General features: G+C 42.7%; 1 protein-coding gene across 1 annotated transcript in view; it reads left to right on the top strand.

Moving 5' to 3' along the window:
• Window positions 1-22,761, top strand: part of LOC311061879 (noelin-2-like) — a gene marked incomplete at both ends in the record, with an annotated part of 62,775 nt that overhangs the window by 10,660 nt on the left and 29,354 nt on the right. The window contains 2 exons of the mRNA XM_084080582.1: window positions 10,872-11,021; window positions 20,485-20,640. Coding sequence (XP_083936708.1) covers window positions 10,872-11,021; window positions 20,485-20,640 — 306 coding nt within the window. The remainder of the gene's footprint in view (window positions 1-10,871; window positions 11,022-20,484; window positions 20,641-22,761) is intronic.

Here is a 22,761-nt window from a genome sequence, read left to right as displayed (position 1 = left end):
GACACTTTGGCTGCGATGCCAGGCGATGGAGCTGGCATCTCTGTGAACCCTGTGAGAACCCTTCCTTCCCGAATCCTCGGGGCGGCGAGTGAGCTCGCGCTCCTCCTCCTCAACCTCCTGAACCTCCTCCAACTTGGCGGCCCAAAGGGATTGGATGGATTTGTTGCATTGTTGTTGTTGTTACCTTTCCAAGGCTCCCTGCTCTGTTTTGTTCCCTCTCCCTCCTCCCTGCCTGCCTCCTCTAAGGCCTAATTTGTTGCTCCGCCACAGTCGTGCTGTTCGAAAAACAGCAGACCTACAAGCTCACTAGGCGTCGTGTGTGTGATGCGTAGTGAGCTTGTAGGTCTGCTGTTTTTTACGACCGACGCGACACCGTCGTGCGACGAGGTATGAATGCGGGGCTTAACCCTTTAAGACCGGGAATGCATCTGTGTTATTTTTTATTTTAGCTATAGCCATTATTTTATACTTTGGCTATTCAAAAATAGCAGATATACAAGCTCATAGCACGGCACCAAGTGCTGTGCTATGAGCTTGTAGATCTGCTATTTTTTTGAAAAATATGTATTTTTGCAAATCTTTGAATATATATTTTTTGAAAGGGAACATTTTTAACTCAAAACTTTGCTTCTGGGGATTCTACAAATGTCGTCTAAATCCTAACAGTTTTCTGAAAAACGTATGTTTCTATATCAGTGGTTCTCAAACCGTGTGATGTCAAGGACCTCCAAAATGATATGCATTTGGCCACGGACCCCCATCTGAAAATATGTTGTTCCAGGGACCCCCTTATGTGTTACCCAAAGATTTGAGTAAAAAAAGTTAGCTTTAAAAAATATACATATATTCAAAGATTTGCAAAAATGTTAACGATTTTTCCAAAAATAGCAGATCTACAAGCTCATAGCGCGGCACTCGGTGCCGCGCTATGAGCTTGTAGATCTGCTATTTTTGAACAGCCCAAAGTCTAAAATAATAGGTTTAAAGTGGTTTTACACAGTATACGCGTTCCCGGTTTGAGCGGCTTAACACCTCGGCATGCTTTCTCGTTAGTCCTTGTCAGGGGGGGTTTGTAGGGCAGCTTCTCCTGTGAAGCCCCCCCGGGGGGATTGAGGCGAGGCGGGCGCTCAGGTGCTGCCGTGAGATTTCTTTTCTTTTTCTGTTTTTTTAATGTGAAAAGAATTCAGGTCACAAGGAAAAAAAAATGTATGGAAAAATACACACACCTCTGTGTGAGTGCAGGTTCCCTCCTGATGTGTCTGATACATCCTGATATATATATATATACCACCACAATGCATCCCTTATCCTTTTAGCATTATTGTGTTACTGTACCTCTGTACTTTACTGCTAACACATTGACTGCCAGAGTTTATTCATAATGTACTCACCCCCTTGCCAGCGATTTGCGTGTTTTTTTTGTTTTGTTATTTTGTTATTTAAATTCATTTAAGTTTGTCTGGCTGCGGTTTTAAACACATACGACAAATAGACCAGCAGAGAGCAGCAAATTGACACCTCCATCACTCACTGACTCGCTCGACCCCCCCCAAACAGGCTCAAACAGTCCATACGTCATAACCGGATATGACGTTTTCGACAATCGCCGATCGGGTTTCAGACCGTTGTGATACACGACGCCGATGACTGATCGTCACCCAGACTAAAGAAAATAGAAGTGGAGCTCTCTGTTCGTTTTTTATACCGTGTGAAAAAACGTGTTTTGGCCTAAAGAGCGCATTTTTCAAGCTAAAACCAGAAACCGGAAACGGAAATCGCTGAAATTGCTTCCGGGTGAAGCGGAGGTGAGTGGAAAACGAAACTGATCTCGGAATGTAAATAAACAGCGTGATCGTCTATTAACCAAATTAAACAATAGGAAGCAGATCTGCGTTCTAGATTATACAGCCCACGGTTTTATTTAATAGGACGCAGATCTGCATCCATGGCAGCTTATGTGTTAACAAAGTATTCAATCAATCAGTCGCATGACTTCAGTGATAATGCTGACAAGAAATGGGGGGGGTGACATACAGCAAAGGTCGTCGGGATCGGGAGTCGAACCCACGACACGCTGGATAACCAGCCTAAAATTTTTTTTTTTTTTATTCATAAATGTTCCAATAATGTTCAATCACAGAAACATTATAAAATCGGTACAGATGGAACAGATGGAACACATATGGAGAAATAAATTGTTAATGATTACATTAGATTACATTAGTTTAGATAAGGATAGATTTTGATGACCACTCTCGTGGAAGAACTTCCTTTGGCCTCTCACTCATATACTGAATAAGACTGTAGTGTTTCAGAGGTTATTTGGAGATGTACACATTATGTGGCTTGTGCTCCACAACTTAAAGCTGTATTATAGAACAGTGGTTCTCAAAGTGGGGTCCGGGGGACCCCGAGGGGTCGCCAGGAGGTTCCATGAGGGGTCTCCAGCAAAATTGGTTAATATAGCATCAAAATCAGTTTAATAACTTTAACCCAGGGGTCTTCAACAGAGGGTCCGGGACCCCTAGGGGGTTCCTCAGAGTTACTACAGGGGGACCGCCAAATCTTTGTGTGATAGGATGTTTCTTTTTTACATTAACCAGTTGACTTGAACCCTATAGAATCCCTATTCTTAAGAGAACTTTAGCCAAAAATAGCAGATCTACAAGCTCACAACGCCTCGAGGCGTTGTGAGCTTGTAAATCAGCTATTTTTGGCAAAGAGGTAGGCTACAGTTGTAGAGGGGAAAAAGAGCAGATTAAGTAAAAGAAAAACAAGTTCAATCAGAAACAATTTTATACAATATAGTGGGGGGTCCCTGCTTCATCTCTCTCTCAGCTAGGGGGTCCTTGGTCTGAAAACGTTGAAGACCCCTGCTTTAACCCCTATTTATTGCTTTGGCTATTTTCGAAGAATGTTCTCTTATGGTCTCTGGCACAAAATCTTTGCAGCTGGGGGGTCCGTGGCCAAATACGTATCAATTTGGGGGTTCATGACATGAAAAATGTTTGAGAACTACTGAACAATGGTTGAAGCTGAGTTGAGCATCTTGTCCTGGAGTGTGTTGTAAAATAAATATATATTCAAGCTCTCTGGACCCGACCTGTACGCTTTAACAGGTGTGTGTGTGTGTGTGTGTGTGTGTGTGTGTGTGTGTGTGTGTGTGTGTGTGTGTGTGTGTGTGTGTGTGTGTGTGTGTGTGTGTGTGTGTGTGTGTGTGTGTGTGTGTGTGTGTGTGTCTCAGTGTAGGTAGGTGGGGGGAGCAATCTGTAATGATGACATTTACTTTCCGGTTCCAACATTGTGCTTGGTTTTCGTGACATTCAAGAAACACCCAATTAATGGCCATCGACTGCCTGCTCCGTGGTTAAGACATCCACCACCTCCACAAGCACTCTCACAGTACAATAGTCAGCCTGCAGGATCGATTTCCTGCACAGTCTGTCTCCCGTAGTGTCTGCACTCTGCCTCAGCCTCGGTGTCTCTATACTGCTTTTTTTCATGTGAAGTTAACTTCTTTAACTTAGGCAAATGTCTGCGAGTATCTGTCCTTTGTGTATCTTGAGAACCGGCCAACTGGCCAACCGACTGACTTCAAACTCTGGTCCTCTGGTACGCTCTCAAATATAGGCATACATGGAGATCGGTTGTCCAGAACTGACGATCCGACCGCAATGTTGACGACATCAAGGATCTCTATTATGGGCATAAAAGGGACATGGACAGACAGATACAGAGATGTCCATATACATGTATTGGCATAAAAGGGACACATGCAGGCAGGTGGATAAATCCGGATACTCTGACAACGGGTCCAACAGGTATTGCATAACCGGAGCGGAGGGCCATACGTCCATTATTGTTCAATGCACGGAATCTGTGTGTGTGTGTGTGTGTGTGTGTGTGTGTGTGTGTGTGTGTGTGTGTGTGTGTGTGTGTGTGTGTGTGTGTGTGTGTGTGTGTGTGTGTGTGTGTGTGTGTGGTGTGTGTGTGTGTGTGTGTGTGTGTGTGTGTGTGTGTGTGTGTGTGTGGTGTGTGTGTGTGTGTTCTCTCCGCGAGAACCGACCGATCAATCGACTTCAATCTTGGCGATGTGTATTGGCAAGCAGTAGTGCTGAGTGGGAAGTCCACAGATCAGCGGCTGTCTATAAATGTGTCTGTCTGTCTGTCTGTCTGTCTGTCTGTCTGTCTGTCTGTCTGTCTGTCTCAGAAGAAATCAACATGCTAACTCTCTCAAAAATGTTTGTGGTGCTGGGAGTAAATCTCATTAGTCAGAAACACTCATAGAAAGAATGTATTATACTCCCGCTGCCTGCACACCTTGTTCTCTGCTTTATTAGCAGTGGTGGAAAAAGTACTCAAATGTTTTACTTAAGTAAAAGTATCAATACTGCAATGTAGAAATACTACTGTTACAAGTAAGAGTCTGGAATTCCAAATTTACTTGAAAAATACAAAAGTATTGTTATCAAAATGTACTTAAAATACCAAAAGTATGAAGTACTAATTATGCAGAATGTCCCATTTCACAAGTTCTAAAATGTTTAAAAGACCCTTTTAAAAATAGCAGATCTACAAGCTCTCAATGCGTCGCATCGCGACGCATTGTGAGCTTGTAGATCGGCTATTTTCAAATGACCCGAGATGTATATAGGGCTGAAGTGGTTACTGCATGTTTTGTAATAATAATCAAAATCTACAAAGTAACTAGTAACTACATTTTCAAATAATTGTAGTGGAGCAAAAAGCACAATGTTTGCCTCTGAGATGTAGTGGAGTAGAAGTAAAAGTACTGAAAATGTATAATACTCCAGTAAAGTAAAAGTACCTCAAAATGGTACTTAAGTACAATACTTGAGTATTGGAGGTGAAGTCTCCCCCCAGTATGTGGTAACTTCAGTGCCAGGGGGCCGGGGGGCCCATCTTATTGGTGTTTTAGCTCGTCATGAGAAACCAGCAGAGTCTATGTTTATTATCCCCTCAGGTTGAGATTGCAGTATCTCCATGGTCGCTACAGGAGGCCAGGACTCCTGCCTGCTTCGGGGGCCAATTAACACAGTTGACCTCTCGGCTGGAAACCTCGGCAGGGGAAACACAGGCCGGTGTGGATTATCAGTGGTTCTCAACCTTTGACTGGATGCTGTTTCTCACCGTCGGCCCAGTTTAACGTCCTGTAGATTTCTCATGCCTTGTTCGCCGATCCACGTTCCTAGCCAGTCCGCTCGTTGTTTAGCTTCTAGCTCAGAGAGGGAGACCGTCGAAGACGAACTCAACGTGGCTGCGAAACCTCCCAAACTCTTGATATAAATCGGCAGCTTCCCAGTCAATCTTGGGGTGATCAAACGCTGCAGAAGCCATGGTTGCGCGGTGTGTTCTTGACACCATGTAAGATACTTATGAAGTGTGTAAAAGCACTGAGATCTACGAGCATGTTTACATCAGACTTGTGTGTTTATTCAGACCGGTGCGGAACAGCAGGTACGGCAGGCACAGAGGGACAAACTAGACAGAGCCTACGGAAGCCCACAATGCGAATTGTGCAAAGTCACAATACATTACAGCAGGGGTCTTCAACGTTTTCAGGCCAAGGACCCCCTAGCTGAGAGGGAGATGAAGCAGGGACCCCCTCTATATTGTATAAAATTGTGTTTCAGATAAACCTTTGCTGCTCTTTTTTCCCTCTACACCTATAACTCTTTGCCAAAAATAGCCGATCTACAAGCTCACAACGCCTCGCAGCGCAAGGCGTTGTGAGCTTGTAGATCGGCTATTTTTGGCTAAAGTTCTCCTCAGAAAACGGATGCTATGGTTCAAGTGGTTAATGTAAAAAAAAAAATCCTATCACACAAAGATTTGGCGGACCCCCTGTAGTAACTCTGATGACCCCCTAGGGGTCCCGGACCCCCTGTTGAAGACCCCTACATTACAGCAACCCCCCCACAATAATCAATGGGGACTAATCAACTCACAAGCACTTGGAATTGTAGGAGTTGAGGCGACTCGGTTCCATAGATAAATGTCGTGACTGCACCAAGAGTCTGGATGTGCCACCAATCTCTGGACGAGGACCAATATATCTTCCTTCATATCCTCAGCTGACAGCTGCATAACGTCAAGCCAAGTTAACGGCACGATGTGCTTCTAAAAGCCTCTCATCTCCAAGCAGATTATGGAAACACACGGCCATATATGGAGATCCACCGATGTCAGCGCAAATCGACATCGCCAGGCAACGGTTTCTGTAGTGTGTGACTTCAGGCCAGATAGATAATTGTCACGGTCCGCTCCTCAGCCCTTGGACTTTGTCTGTGTTTATTACTTTGGGACTTTTACTTTGTATTCCTGTTCTGTTTTGGTCTTTTAGTTCTGTGTAGTTTGTTGCCGTGGTGTTCTGTGTTTTATTGTGTAGTATTGTTCCTTGTGTTTCCTGTCTGCTTAGTTATCCGTACCTGTCTTGTCTAACCAGTCCTGTGATTCACAGTGTTTCCACCTGTGTCCCCTGGCCTATCCCAATGTTGATTGTCTGTTGTGTTCACCTGTGTCTAGTTAGTCCTTGTCTATATATATGCCTCTGTGTGTTTAGTCCCTTGTCAGTTTGTCGGCGTATTTTGATGTGGTTAGTTCTTGTCCCAGTCTTTGATATTTTCTAGTGTATACCTCAAGTCAGAGGTTCCTTGTGTTTTCCCATTGTGGGGTTTTTGTTAATAAAGCCTCCTGAATATTCACTGCTCAGTCTGTATCTGTCGTTCTGCATTTGAGTCCTACACCTCCAGAACCTCATCGTGACAGATAAGTTAGATTATTAGGGAGAGTCTGGTATGTGTGGTACAGTGGATGCAGGGTCTCCTGTCTATGCGTAGCTGAGCGGCGTCCAGAGCTGAGTGGTTATAGTGAGCCCACCTGGGGAGCCAGCAGAGCCCCCCTGGTGGTCCCAGGTTCAATTACAGGGCCAGGTCAGCAATGTGTGTTGGTATCCCTGAGCAAGACTCTTAACCCCTAATTGCTCCCTGAGCGCCGCACTGGCTGCTCACTCTCCTAGTGATTATAGGATGGGAAAATGCAGAGGACTAATAATTCATGTATGTGCAAAAAAAAAAATCCAAAGAGTGGGGACAAAAATTATTATTATGCATGTAATCCCTTCTACAAAGGGACTGGTGTCACCGTCACAGCCTCCAGTTTGATCCTGTGTCACCCCCTCCCCTCCCCTCCCTATCCAGTTCCCATTGTTTACGCCCTTCTTCCCCTGATTGCCTGCAAGTGTTGCCATGTCCGCTTATTATAAGCGACTTTGGGCTTGTTTTTCTGTGAAGTTGCTTGTAAATACTGGTGGTTGCGGGTTGTGTTTTTTTGGGCTTGTGTTTAAAGTGTAGTTGCTTAAAGGTAGGGTAAGTGATTTTCTTTGGTTAAAATAAGTGTTGAATAGCTCTATATTCTGATAGTAGGCCTACTCATTGCTATAGTCTATAGTGCTTCTTGTCTCTCCAGCTCTTTATAAAACATAAAATGCATTTTTGTTTCAGTTTCAGTTTCATTTCCAATTTTATCCAATCAGGATAGAGAACTCAATCAGGATATAGATTAAACAAGTGAAATTGGAAGTGATGACACTAAGAAATGAGCAGACAAAATTGGAACTAGAACACTATAAAAATGAAGCTTAAAAATGGGTACTTTCTCCTGATTGGCTGAGATGTTGACACCTACCGGAAAATGTATTTTCTGTTTATTAAAGAGCTGGAGAGTGGAGAGAAAGGGAGACATCTGTTACTGAACAAACACTCTATAGCATTGATTACTATCAGAATATAGTGCTTTAACCTTTAAACAAAATACTTTTTGTTTTAACCAAAAAATATCACTTACCCTACCTTTTAATTTGGATGCTTACATTTGTTTGTTTGTATGTTTGTTTAAATCAGTGATTCTCAAACATCTTCATGTCAAGTACCCCCAAATGAATATGTATTGGTCCACAGACGCCCATCTGAAAATATTTCGTGCCAGGGACCTCTGTACCAGATTTGTGTTGCTTAAAGATGTTTCGAAAATGTTCCACATTTTCCCTGTGTTTTCCAAGATGTTTTTGAAAATAGCAGATCTACATGCTTACAAAGTGTTGCATCGCGACACATTGTAAGCTTGTAGATCTGCTATTTTCAAATAGCTGATGTTTTTAGTTAAAAGTGCTCATATGGCCTATACTCGCTTCTATTATGCTTGTTTTCATAGACTGCATAGGTTGCTTATTTCTCTAGCAAAATCTGGCAACACTGTTGCCTGCAAGTGCCACCTGTGCCAAACTGGCAAACGAGCTCCAGAGACTTAAAAAAAACTGCCAGAGTGTGCATTTCATTGCTGGTTCATTGTCTTGGTTATGTTTGCTTCAGTTTGGTTATGTAAGTTTAACATGGCGTTTATGTATTGTAGTCCAGTGTTGTGCTTGTTTGTGTGTGTGTGTGAGTGTAGAACTTGTGTGATAACCGTGTAGTGTTTTTGTTTAGAAGTGTAGTGCTGTAGTCTGCGTTTGTTTGGGTCCTAAAAACACCGTCGTACTTCCATGAAGGTCTCACCATTCAACATTACAACAGCACTGCATTGTCTATGGTCTATGACAGAGGTTCTCAAACTTGTTTGTGTCAAGGACCCCATTATTACCGGTATTTAAATATTCACTTTCAAGATTTTTCAGAAATGGCAGCTCGCAGCGTGGCACAAAGTGACCCGCTGTGACCTTGTATATCTGCTATTTTTGAATAACCAACATATAAACGGATAAAGTGGTTAAAATGACTGTGATGCTGTGTTAACACATTTTGCTTGGGAACCCCCACAAGGACCCCTGGGGGTCCCCGGACCCCACCTTGAGAACCAATGGTCTCTATGAGACTCAAGAGCTCTATAGTGTCCCCAAATGTTTGCAAATGTTTGCATCCTGATCTAGTCTTTTCCATACTCAGAAGGTGAAGGAAATCCTCCAACAATTAAGTCCTTTAGAAAAGCAGGAGAGTTTTCTCCTCACCTTTTTTAACCCATTAAGACCGGGAGCACATTTGTGTCACTTTAGCTTTCTTTGGCTATTCAAAAATAGCAGATCTACAAGCTCATAGCGCTACGAGCTCGTAGATCTGCTACTTTAGAAAAATCATGAAACTTTGTGCAAATGTTTGAATATATATATATATTTTTTTTTTTAACTCAAGTCGTTGCTTCTGGGGGGTCCCTGGAACTAAATATTTTTGGATGGGGGTCCGTAGCCAATTGCATATAATTTCGGGGCCCTTGACATGAAACAGTTTGAGAACCCACTGATATTATAGCAAGTTTTTTCAAAAATCTGTTAGGATTTAGACAACATTTGTAGAATCGGCCAAATGTGAAACATTTTCACGTTTTATAGCCAAAGACATCTAAAATGACAGAGATGCGTTCCCGCTCTTTATGCGTTAAATTCATGAGGATTATGAAAATGACTCACTAGACATAATCATGACCTTGAATGGCTTCTGAAATATCTACCACGCAGTTTGTTTATTTAACATTTAACGGATTCGACATGAGCCGTTCAAATCCTCCTTCTCCACGAGGGTATTATTATCAATTCATTTCTAACTTGCTGACAGTGTTGTTCCGCACAATTTCCTCTCTGAACCGCCTCAACCTCCTCCAACCCCACTCAGCATCCACCTTTAACCACAGCATCCGTGTTGTGGGGAAAGTAAGTAAGCCTTGCTGAGCCATGTGGCCCTTAGGGGCCAGGAGCCTATCTCCTTTTTCTGTAGCGTGAGACAGCTTGATGTACAAGTTACACCCCCCGGACACAGTGTTGGTTTCTTCGACTAAAACTATGACGAAAAATGTCTGTTGACGACCTCTTTTCACTGACGAAAACTAAATAAAAACAAAATAAAAACTGAGCTATGATGACTAAAACTATGACTAAATATATTGACAATTTCGTCAACAAATAAAAACTAGACCAAAATGTTAGTGAGGGACTAGTGGAGAAGAGATCCAGTACAACTAAGACAAGTCATCATGGCTGCGTGCGGGTGTCACAGACCGAAAATAGTCGGCCTACAAGCTCACAAGTGCGACGCCTTGTGAGCTTGTAGATTGGCTATTTTCGGCATGCAGCTAAGTGAAAATCATTTCGATGCCATTGCGGCCCGCCAAAAGATTTTAGTCGACTAAATCAACTGTATATTTAGTCGACTAAAATCTTATGATATTTTGTCGACTAAAACTAGACAAAAACTAAAACATTTCAGATGACAAAAAAATGACTAAAACTAAATGGAATTCTATTCAAAAGACTACCGGTATATGACTTAAACTAAATCTGCTGTCAAAATCAACACTGCGTGCACATGATACTGAATTCAACCCTTGATGTGGAGTGTCAAGCAGGGGGGCAATGGATCCCATTATTATAGTCATTGGTATGACCTAGCCAGGGATTGAACCCCAATCTCCCAATCTCAGGGCAGACACTCTGACCACAAGGCCAAGCTGGTGGGGAATGCTTTTGCAGAAAATAGCATATTTACAAACTCACAATGCGTCACTTGTACATCTACTATTTTAGATTTTTTGTTTTTAAAAAGCATGAAAGTGTTCTGGGAGTGGTCCCTGGCACACATTTTCAAATGGGGGTCCGGGGACAAGTTTATATAAATGTCCTAAACGTCCTTGGCACGAAACAAGTTTGAGAACTACTGGTTTAGAAGGCATTTTGTAGAATCGGCCTCAGGTCTTTAATGGGTTAAAACGGTGATAGTGTTTTCACACCCCGGTCGGCCTGGGCGTGAAAAAAACGCCCGTTTACCAACAGTCATATAATTGACATTTTGTGTCATGTGTCCCTGCAGGGCGTGTTCCCCGGCTCAGAGGAGGGGTGGCAGGTGTACAGCACGGCCTCGGACCCGGACGGCCGGTGTGTGTGTACAGTGGTGGCCCCCGCCCAAAACCTCTGCAAACGGGACCCTCGCAGTAGACAGCTACGCCTGCTGACTGAACAGGTGAGTCACAGGTGTGTGTGTGTGTGTGTGTGTGTGTGACGTGTGTGTGTGTGTGTGTGTGTGTGTGTGTGTGTGAGGCAGTATACTGGAATGAAATATTCACTGTGCTGTCTCTTGTTTTGACACTTAAAGCACACACACACACACACACACGCACACCATCGACCACACACACACACACACACACACACACACACACACACACACACACACACACACACACACACACACACACACACATATATACCATCGACTACACTAACACACACACACACACACACACACACACACACACACACACACACACACCATCGACTACAATAACACGCGCGCGCACGCCACCACACAAACACACACTATCGGCCAGTACAGTGTGCGTGTGTGTGTGTGCGCGCGCACTTGCTTGCTCTTGTTCTGTATTGTTATGCTTGTGAACATAGTTTGGTGACAGAGACAGAGGGTATGAAGGGAGAGGACTGGAGGTGGTTTATTGAATTATTGAAAACCATCAGCCTTGACAAATATTCCCCAAAGCCAGTGGAACGCTACCAAGAGCTCTTGTCCTCCTAATAAACTAAACTAGTAGTTATCAAACTTTTTTTAATGTCATGGTCCCCCAATTTCACATGGTTTTGGCCACGGCCAAATGTTTTGTCCCAGGGAGCTTCATAAGAGAAGATACGTGTTAAAAAAAGAAATATATTCGTTGCTGTCCGGCAGGAACCAGCTAACTCAATTTTTCCGCTTTTGCGTTTTTTTTTCCATAAATCAGGGCCATTGAACACCCTTTACGTTAGTGTGTTGGTAAAAAAGATATTGAACCAATGAAAAGTATTAAAAAGTGCTTCTGACAAAAGCAGCTAACTCCATTGAATCCTCAAACGTACTACTAAACCAGCTAACTCCAGGAAAGGGGGGTGGAGTTAGCTGGTTTAGCAGACTCCAGGCTCCACCCCCTTCTGACCTCCAACCTCATTGTGAGCTTGGAGGTCCATTTAGCTGTTCTTATCAATGATAAACAAAACCTCCTAACTCCATTTTTGTTTATTTTTGTTTTGTTTTTTTCATTTCCTGAAAAATTAACATTTTGGATTTAGCTGGTTCCTGCCGGACAGCAGAGATATGTAACTGTTTGTGTGTTTTTAATGAACGCCCTACTTGATCACGCTACAGCGTCATACAAAAAAAAGCATCAAAAGTAGCAGATCTACAAGCTCGTAACGTTTCGAGCTTGTAGATCTGCTACTTTTACCGCTTCTGAATTTGAATCCTGAAAAGTAACAGTTTTGGACATATACAGTATGAGGTTTCCACCCGACAGAGACAATATATATATATATGAGACTGGGGGTTGACTTAAAAGCGGTCTATAACAGAAGTCTTACTTCAAAAGAGAATGTGTTAGTAGTGATCCCCGAAGGGAGATTATACTTCTCCGCATTGACCCAGCGGTGGCTTGCTCAGACGACGAGGGAGCAGTTGGAGTTTAAGTGTCTTATTGCTCAGAGGCACTTAAACCATGGGGCGACACAAAGCACTGAAGGAGCCTGTAGGGAGGAGATCAAACCGGGGACCTTGTGATTCCCAGCAGACGGCTGGCTGCTCTACCTACTTACACTGCTGCTGCTCATAACAAGGATTTCAACTGGATGATCTAAATCCAGGGGTTCTCAACCAGTGGTCCGGGGACCACCAGTGGTCCTTGAGGGGGTTCCAGGGGGTCCCCAGCCAAATTAATAGTTAGGAACCAAATTGACCCGTATGTGTCTGTAACTCTGAGAGTGTACAAATGGAACCAAATGGACCCTAACGGGTCCATTTGGTTCCATTTGTACACTCTCAGAGTTAAATGAACACTAATGATGATGATGATACAGTGTAGACTGGGACCCCCAAGAAATCAGAATGGTTGAGTCCCTGGCATATCTTTTCAAATGGGGGTCCGTGGGCTAATATGTGTCAATTTGGGGGTCCTTGACTCTCAGACGCAAAACGTATTCATATTTTGATATCGTTTGGATGAGATTTTGTCCACAAATCCATGCTGTATTGATGTTGGTACCATAGGAGAGATAACAGGCAAACGTCGATCAACAATTGTTCTACATTCTCAATTGTGTTAGACTTCTTGTAAATTAAGTAATGCAGATGTTTAACAATAATTTAACTCTTGAGAGCTTTCAAGAAAGATCTGTAGGGGTCCATTTGGTTACCAACTCTTCCATCATTTAGCCACCTGGAACCCCCTGATTAATAGGCTACACCACAATCATTTAAACCACTTTATCCATATTTTATACATACTATTCAAAAATAGCAGATATACAAGCTCACAGCGAGGCACGAAGAATGTTTTTGAAAAATCTCGATTATTAATTATTTAGATTTTAGATTTGTTTTTTACATTAATCTTCTCTTCTGGGGGTCCCTGGCACAAAACATTTTCAGATGGGGGGTCCGCGGCCAAATATATATATCAATTTGGGGGCCCTTGGCAGCATGCATGAAAAAGTTTGAGAAGCACTGTTCTACAAGACATCTAGATCTGTTTGGTTGAACCTTGTCCTTAAACTGAACATCTACACTGTCTGGCATTTTGTAGAAGTCAGCTGTGTAAAAGGTAAAGGGCATTTCAACGCCCACGCAACTGCCTGGATCCACAGAGTCTCTCCTGAATAGATGTGTTTTCTACTAGCTGCGTAGGCAAGGCACTTTTATTTGTATAGTTTCAACAACAACATAACATTTTACAGATACAGTTACAGTGCAGAAGAGAAAGAAAAGGGGGGGAAAAAAGAAAAGTGACTCAATCAAAGGCAGCGCAGCAAACAGAAAGGTCTTTAGTTGTGTTTTTAAACGAAATAAGGAGCTTGTAGATCTGCTATTTTTGAGTAGCCAAAGTATAAAATAATGGTCTAAGTCAGTGGTTTCATATCAAGGTCCATTATTTATTCGGCATTTGAGCCACGGAACCACCGTTTGATGTGAGTTAGACTCTCAGACCCAAAACTTTGAATATTTTGTTGTCGTTTTGTAGATTTTGTCCACAATTCCATGCTCTATTGATGTTGGTACCATAGGAGAGACAACAGGCACACATTTATCAAAATAACAATTATTTTACATTTGTGTAGACTTCTTGTAAATTAAGCAAGTCAGATTTTTTACAATAATTTAACTCTTGAGAGCGTAAAATGAAACCAAATGGACCCGTAAGGGTCCATTTGGTTTCACACTCTCAAGTAGTGGGGCATATTAAGTCAATATTCCATCAGAATCTTTCACTTGGTGATACAAGCACCAAAATTGGCACAAATGATGTCCAGGATGTACTATCTAAGAAAAGTACGAGATCCAGCTGACAATCCAAGATGGCCGCCAGTTTTCAAGATGGCCGCCTCATCAAATGCAAAATAAATGTTTTTTGAAGTAAAACTTGAATGAACACAAATGTATTAATGATCCAAACATCAAAATGAATGTATTCTGACTGGAAGAACTCAATAGTGTCAATTGAATTCCAATATGGCCGCCGGTTTTCAAGATGGCGGTTATTACGTGACTCAAAATGAGCATTTTCGGAAGCTGTCTGATCACAGATATTGCATTAAGTTGAAGGGAAACATCCATGATCATTCATTGAAATGCTGTGGTCAAGCTCTATTGGTTTGTCATTTTTTATAAGAGTGATGTCAAAGCACAACCCGGGCACACTGGTGACATCACTGCTGTGAGACTCAGCATGGGGTTCAGTGTCGGCTTGTAGTGTACTAGCTGTAGGTGTAGTTTACTAACTGTTGTAGTGGTGTACTCATTGTAGTTTGTACTGTAGTATACGTTAATGTCCCAAATGCTAATAAGCCCCTGTATATATCTCAACTACAAGTTTAGTTTGTTGTAGTATTGTAGTTAGATTGCCGCACCTGAATTGACAGGATGTGCCAGCGCGGGAGACAAACAAACTCATCAGCCTTGAAGGCTTAAGTCCTTGCAACCACGAAGAAGCTGACTCCAGCATCTTCACACATGCTCTCCATGCAGCCAAGCAACAAATGAAGTCTGTGTTGATTGAGGCATGCAACACAGATATTCTTGTTGTTGCAGTCAGTGCAGGCTTAGAAATTATGTGGGTATAATTTGGCCAGGGTCAGTCCATTAGGTGATTGCCAATTCATGATATGGTAGTAATTGTTGGCCCAAAGAAATCCAGTGGCATGCTGTCCTTCCACGCCAGTGGAAAGACAGTTGTGTCAGCTTTTCATGGTAAAGGCAAGAAAACTGCATGTCAGGCAACAGTGTGCAAAATGCAAACTGAAAGCCCTGCCAACTGTGGCTGGCAAAAAGATGGAGAGGTCTGGACAATCCCTCCACCTATTGTTCAGACTTGTGAGCAGTTGACAAAATGTGTCTAAAAGACTGAATCCCGAGGACGATGCAAATGCTACCACTTCATGCTTAAGTGTACACAGTTGTGTGTCTGCAAATGTGAGGACTAAAAGAAGAACCAAACTGTTACGGTTTGGTTCCATATGACCAAAGTGCAGTCCAGTCCAGTCCAGTCCAGCATAATACAGTACAGTCCAGTACAGTACTACAGTCCAATACAGTACAGTCCAGTATAATACAGTCCAGTCCAGTCCAGTAAAGCACAGTACAGTGCCGTACAGTGCAGTACAGTATAATACAGTGCCGTACAGTGCCTACAGTGCCGTACAGTACAGCACAGCACAGTACAGTATAGTACAGCACAGCACAGCACAGCACAGCACAGCATTTGTATCATCATAATATCCAATAATTAAAATTTTGTAAATGCAGAATTGGATTTCACATACTCAAAAACATATATTTGGATGTATAGACCATCAAAATAGGATTATTCAATCAAAATATAGTTCAAACACCATTTAAAACCACTTCGAATGGCAGCCATCTTGAAAAATGGCGGCCATATTGTTTTTTCAAGTGGATCTCGTACTTTTCTGAGAGAGTAGGTTCTGAAGCACTTGTGTGCCAAATTTGGTGCTTGTATCACCAAGTGAAAGATCGTTTCAGCAATCTGCTCCACTAAAGAGTCAAAGATCTAATAAGGGTCCATTTGGTTACCGATGATTCTCCATTAAGCTGGGAAACCACCTGGAACCCCCTCAAGGACCACTGGTGGTCCCCAGACCACTGGTTGAGAACCACTGGTCTAAGTGGTTACACAGACTTTCAGCTGCGGGGCATTAAGGGCTCAACTGGGGGGGGGCAGCTGCCCCGCGGTGCCCAGCTCTGGCTATACGCTTCTGATGTACAGTACACTGACAGAGTGCTCAGCGCTCGGCTGACATTTGCTCAGAAACATGGAGGAGTTGTGTTTGTCCTCCTAAACACATATTTGACCCCTGGTCCCTGGATCCACTCTGTAACCACGTACTATAGTAAAACAGACCTGAGTTGTTCGTGCATTCTTCTTTCCCTCTACATCAATCTAAATGGTAAATGGTGCATTTATATAGCGCTTCTATCCGAAGCGCTTTACATTGATTGTGCCATTAACCCATTCACACACACATTCATACACCGATGGCGGAGGAAACCATGCAAGGCACCAACCTGCTCATCGGGAGCAATTAGGGGTTCAGCGTCTTGCTCAAGGACACTTCGACACTAACTCTAGTCCCCAGCCCGGGATCGAACTGGGAACCTAACGGTTTTCCAGTTCACTTACCCGGCCACTCTACCCAGATCTTGTAGATCGGTTATTTTCTGTAAAAGTCGTCCCAACCCTCCCTCTTCAGGGGTGGTTCTTCTTGTTAAACCTTGAAACCTAAACAAACAAAACAAAACAAAAACATCACAGAACTTCACAGGTTCTTTAAAGTTTGAGGTTATATAGAAGGTTCTGGCATTTTGTTTCACTTTCTTAGTTGAAAAGACGGAGCCATTTGTCTTTGCCATTTGTCTTTGTTGCGAGTTCTGTATATGAATCCTAATTAGCTTAGTTTGTCTCTGGAAGTGACACTTTGTTCCAGCTCTCTCTCTCTCTGTGTGTGTGTGTGTGTGTGTGTGTGTGTGTGTGTGTGTGTGTGTGTGTGTGTGTGTGTGTGTGTGTGTGTGTGTGTGTGTGTGTGTGTGTGTGTGTGTGTGTGTGTGTGTGTGTGTGTGTGTGTGTGTGTGCACGCTCGCGCATGTGTGCGTGTGTCTGCGTGTGTGTGTGTGTGTGCGTGCGTGCGTGCTGATATCTCCGCTCTTCCTGCCTTTATCAGCATGTGCTACGGTGGGAGACGAGGTTCAGACGTCTGTTTTGTTGCCGTATAATTACTCAAAGTGTTTATCAATCGTGGCCGTGTGGGTCACACAGTAGTAATGGATTTTATTCACACCCAGTCTTGACATCAAATTAATATCAACGCCTTTCAAAGCGTTACGCGCCGAGAATGCGATATTATTCGTAGCTGTATCTATCATACTGCACATGCAGATGAATATTATTCCAATGACCTTGTTGAGCAGGCCGGTCTCAAAGATGGAAACTGTTTTTATAGTAGGGATCAGGGCAGGAATTTCAAGGAGGACACGAAGGCCATTGCTGTCGTGGCGAATCAGTTTGGCCTCGTGCCCCTCAAGAAATGGCATGCCCTGAGGCCGCAGTGGCCTTAATGCCCCCAGCTGACTGTACCACTTTCTCCTCTGTCTCTTTCTTGTCATGTAGACACCAGTGTCTCCCTCAAAAAAATGGACAACACCAAAGGCCAAGTGGCTTTGCCCGTAAAGTGACCAATTCCAGGCCTGGTAGGGATGTTACATTCCTGGCCGATACCGATAATCTATGTCAACATTGCTGTTATGGTCGATAACCGATATTTACCGATGTCCAATATCTGGTCGATAACCGATATTTACCGATGTCCAATGTCTGTATAAAAACAAGTTCAAAGTTTGTCCTTTCTGAAAAACACTGAATTTGAAAAAGCAATGCCTCTTTATTCCAAAACAAGGAAATGTTGGCCAACATAAACAGCTTAAATGCAGTATTTTTTATTCATAAAATATATAAATATATAACTTGTTGATCTTATTTTTTTAAAGCTTCCCCAAAAAAAACTGATCACTTTTTCTGTCTTAGTTGTTTTTATAATGTACCTCCCTCTTCAGGGTTGGGCGGTTCTCCAAAGTTTGTATCCCTGGCAGAATGTCAGAATGTCTTCCCCCTCAATACAATAATATCAAACATTGTATAGATTGTACTGTATATTGCAAAGCTTGCATATTATCTGCTATTTTCAGTTGGGGGTCCACGGCCAAAACACATTTCATTTTGGGGGTCCTTGACACGAACTGCCATACAGTTTAGAACCGACTGCCATACATTATGCATTATATTGGAGTACAGAACACATTGTGACGGGGATGATAAGTATTGTACAAATTGGCTCAACAACACGCATTTCGTTTCACATAATGGGGTCAAGTGAGTGCATTTTGAATCGGCGCCACGCGGCAAACAAGCAACCAAACAACCAACAGGTGTTTGTGTACACAAACAACAGGTGTTATCAATCAACCCGACTGCCAAAAACACTGAGCGCCGCGTTGGCAACCCCCGCTGTGAGCGTTGTAATTGTTGTTCCTGTCAGGAGGAGATTATTAATTTTTCATTGGAACGAACACAGACTGAGATGGAGGAGGCTCCGTGTTGTTATTGAAAGTGTTGAAACAAGACCATTTGAGAGTCAATATTGGATGAAACTCTCTGCTTCTGTGTTTGTTGTCTCTGTGGATGAGAGAGAGACACATCGAAATTCATCTCTCTCTCTCTCTCTCTCTCTTTTTCTCAGTGACTTTGTGTGCAAGTATGTGTGTCTCTCTCTCTCTTTTTCTCAGTGACTTTGTGTGCAAGTACAGTAAGTGTGTCTTTCTCTCTCTCTCTCTCTCTCTCCCTCTCTCTCTCTCTCTCTCTCTCTCCCTCTCCCTCTCCCTCTCCCTCTCGCTCTCGCTCTCGCTCTCTCTCTCTCTCTCTTGTTTACACTCTCCCTCTCTGGTAGAATCAAAGACATGTCATTTTGATGAGCTAACATCCTTATTTCTCTGGGCGTGTCACAATAGAGGAAGCGAAAATAGGCGATATCTACTATAGAGGGTTTTGGCATGAAAGGCGAAGCACAAAATTGTGTGTGTGTGTGTGTGTGTGTGTGTGTGTGTGTGTGTGTGTGTGTGCGTGTGTGTGTGTGCGTGTGCACGTGTGTGGGATTAGACATTTTAGAGGTTAGGTTTAAGGATTAGAGATGAAGTTATGCCTGATTTTACACTTTATTGTGCGCTTGTGTTGTGCACCGAAAAATAGCCGACCTACGAGCTTGTAGATCTGCTATTCTTCGGCTTTATAGGCTTACGGTTTAGAAAAATGGCAACATTTATTAAAAATTAATAAAATCGCTGTCCAAATTTTTTTTGATGACCTCACAAGTATACAGTTGTAATACAAACATGTGTGTGTGTGTGTGTGTGTGTGTGTGTGTGTGTGTGTGTGTGTGTGTGTGCGTGTGCCGTGTGCGTGTGTTAGCTAATACACCAGATGCTGTTGTTGATGAGGACAGTAGAGAAGTGACCATTTTGGAAGTGGCATGTACATTTGACCACAGTCATGAAGAGGCATTCTTTAACCAAGTACCAACGCCATAAGGATGCTATTATACAGCTTGGTTACAAATGTAAACTGATTGTGTTCATAATATTTGGAAGCCTCTGTAATGTCCATACATTAGTTGTGAGAGACTTGCAGATTGCAGGAATGTATGGCAGTCGCCATACATGGAGGAGGAGATGCTTACTGTACCTGTGATCTGTATCCTGAAACACGTGTTGTTGAGTTTTACCAAGTTTGTGCATCTGTGCAATTTCTCTTTAACCCATTAAGACCTGGAACGGTGTCATTTTTAGATTTGAGCTAAAAAGCATTATTTTACACTTTGGGCTATAAAAAAATAGCAGATATACAAGCTCATAGCGCGGCACAGAGTGCCGCGCTACGAGCTTGTAGATCTGCTACACGTATGTTTGAAAAATCGTAAAAATGTGTGCAAATCTTTGAATATATATATATATTTTTAAAGCGAATATTTTTAACTCAAATCTTTGCTTCTGGGGGGTCCCTGGAACAAAATATTTTGATGGGGGGGGTCCAGGGCCAAATACATATCATTTTGGGGGTCCTTGATATGAAAAAGTTTGAGCACCACTGATATAGAAACATACGTTTTTCAGAAAACTGTTGAGATTTAGGAGACATGTAGAATCGGCTTCAGGTCTTAATAGGTTAAATGTGAACGCAAATAAAGATGTTAAGTGTGTGTGTGTGTGTGTGTGTGTGTGTGTGTGTGTGTGTGTGTGTGTGTGTGTGTGTGTGTGTGTGTGTGTGTGTGTGTGTGTGTGTGTGTGTGTGTGTGTGTGTGTGTGTGTGTGTGTGTGTGTGCGCCAGGTCCAGAACGTCAGCCAGTCCATGGAGGTGGTAGACCTGCGGACCTCCAGAGACCTGCAGTATGTCAGGGACTCGGAGCCTCTGCTCAGAGGGGTGGACGGACGCATACAGACCTACACCTCCAACCCCCGCGCTCGGACACCTAAAGGCCTGCAGGTACATAATGCACACACACACACACACACACACACACACACACACACACACACACACACACACACGCAGTGATGGAAGTAGTACTCACATGTTTTACTTAAGTAAAAAGTATCAATAGCCTATTGTAGACATACTCTGTTACAAGTACAAGTCCGGTATTCAAAATGTACTTGAGTAAAAAGTACTAAAGCATTGGCATCAAAAGTAAAAGTACTCATTATGCAGAAGGTCAAATGAATAAAAATCCTTTGAAAATAGCTGATCTACAAGCTCACAGCGGCGCGTTGTGAGCTTGTATATCTGCTATTTTCAAATTGCCAATGTATATACATGTATATAGGTCTGAAGTGGTTTCGTAATAATAATCAAAATCTACAAAGTAACTAATAACTAAAGTTTTCAAATAATTGTAGTGGAGTCAATGTACAATATTTGCCTCTGAGATGTAGTGGAGTAGAAGTAAGATAGATGTAAGAAAATTGGAAACACTCCAGTAAAGTAAAAATTCCTCAAAAGTACAGTACTTGAGTAAATGTACTGATAGTTACTTTCCTCCACTGCGAGTGCACACACACACACACACACACTCACACTCACACTCACACTCACACATACACACACTCACACACTGGCATGAAAAACATTGGTCTCATGTAGATTATGCAGAATTGAAGTTCCGCATTTCAGAATCTCTTCCAAAAAGGCTCCTCCTGAGCCCAGCAGTAAATAACGCCACGTTCCAGCAAACTACCATTGAATCCACCTTTGAAACATAAATGCACTGCATTAACGTATGTATAGATGTTTTTGTAGTCTCTGATGTGACGTGCTTTATAAAGTACTTCACATTCACACACACACTGCAACGGCAGAACACCAAGAACTTTGGAGAGGGCTTTGCCAAATCCAACAAAGTTCCTATATCCCATTAAGACCTGAGGCGATTCTTAAAAATGTTTTCTAAATCCTAACAGTTTTTTGAAAAAAAAAAAAAAAAATGTTTTCCATGATTTTTCAAAAATAGCAGATCTACAAGCTCATAGCGCGGCACTTGGTGCCGCGCTATGAGCTTGTAGATCTGCTATTTCTATAGGACAAAAACCACAGCTCTGAGTTCTGAATCAACCTCTGACAAGCTTTGACATAATTTTGTCTCAGAGGTTTCACCGTTACTGGCAACAGACACAAGTGGACAAAGTGTGTGCTGCCTGGACAGATAGACACGGTGGACAAAGTGTGTGCTGCCTGGACAGATGGACACGGTGGACAAAGTGTGTGCTGTCTGGACAGACACGGTGGACAAAGAATGTGCTGCCTGCTATTGTGGTTAGGGTGTCCGCCCTGAAGCTGGGAGGATCTGGGTTCGATCCCCGTTCATGATCGATTCGATCAAAAGAACGAGTTCATTGCCGCGAACGTGAACAAACTCGCTCACATCCTGAAGCTGTTACGTTCACGCTTTCGTTCATGCCCCCCGTACACAGGACGGGAGGACGGGCCGTTCCCACGACAGACAGACAGGGGTGCGGTTGAGTTGTTCTTCACTAGGCATAGTGCTAATGAATGAATCATTTGAACGAATCATTTGAACGGATCATTGCCATGAACGTGAACGAAATAGTTTTTTTTCCCCACCACTTCCCTCACGCTACAGAAACAGGAGATAGACTCCTGCCCTATACAGCATAGCAGTGGCGGCCATTTTCTGGTTCCACTCCAAAATAGCCAATGCATTTTTCCCATTAACATTTCCAAAAATATTTATATCAATTAATTTAAGCCTAGAATCAAGCCATCCAGGATCCTGGTGAATCATGACCATACAACTTTTATTTCTGTGATTTTGTATTTATTTTGTATTTAATGATATGATATACTATGTTTAATAAATACCCTTTGTTTTGCCGTTTTCAAAAAGTTTTTTTCACACTATCAAACGTTTTATGGTCATGATTCACCCGGACCCTGGATGGCTTGATTCTAGGCTTAAAATAATTGATATAAATATTTTTGGAAATGTCAATGGGAAAAACGCATTGACTATTTTGGAGTGGAACCATAAAATGGCTGCCACTGCTATGCCCTATGGGCCACATGGCTCGGCAAGGCTTTTACTCGCCC

This window comes from Gymnoscopelus microlampas, assembly GCF_963454915.1.
Source record: "Gymnoscopelus microlampas genome assembly, chromosome: 2".
NCBI classification, from domain to species: Eukaryota; Metazoa; Chordata; class Actinopteri; order Myctophiformes; family Myctophidae; genus Gymnoscopelus; species Gymnoscopelus microlampas.
Note: the sequence above shows the minus strand (reverse complement) of the source record. Positions and strands in the feature narration are given on the sequence as shown.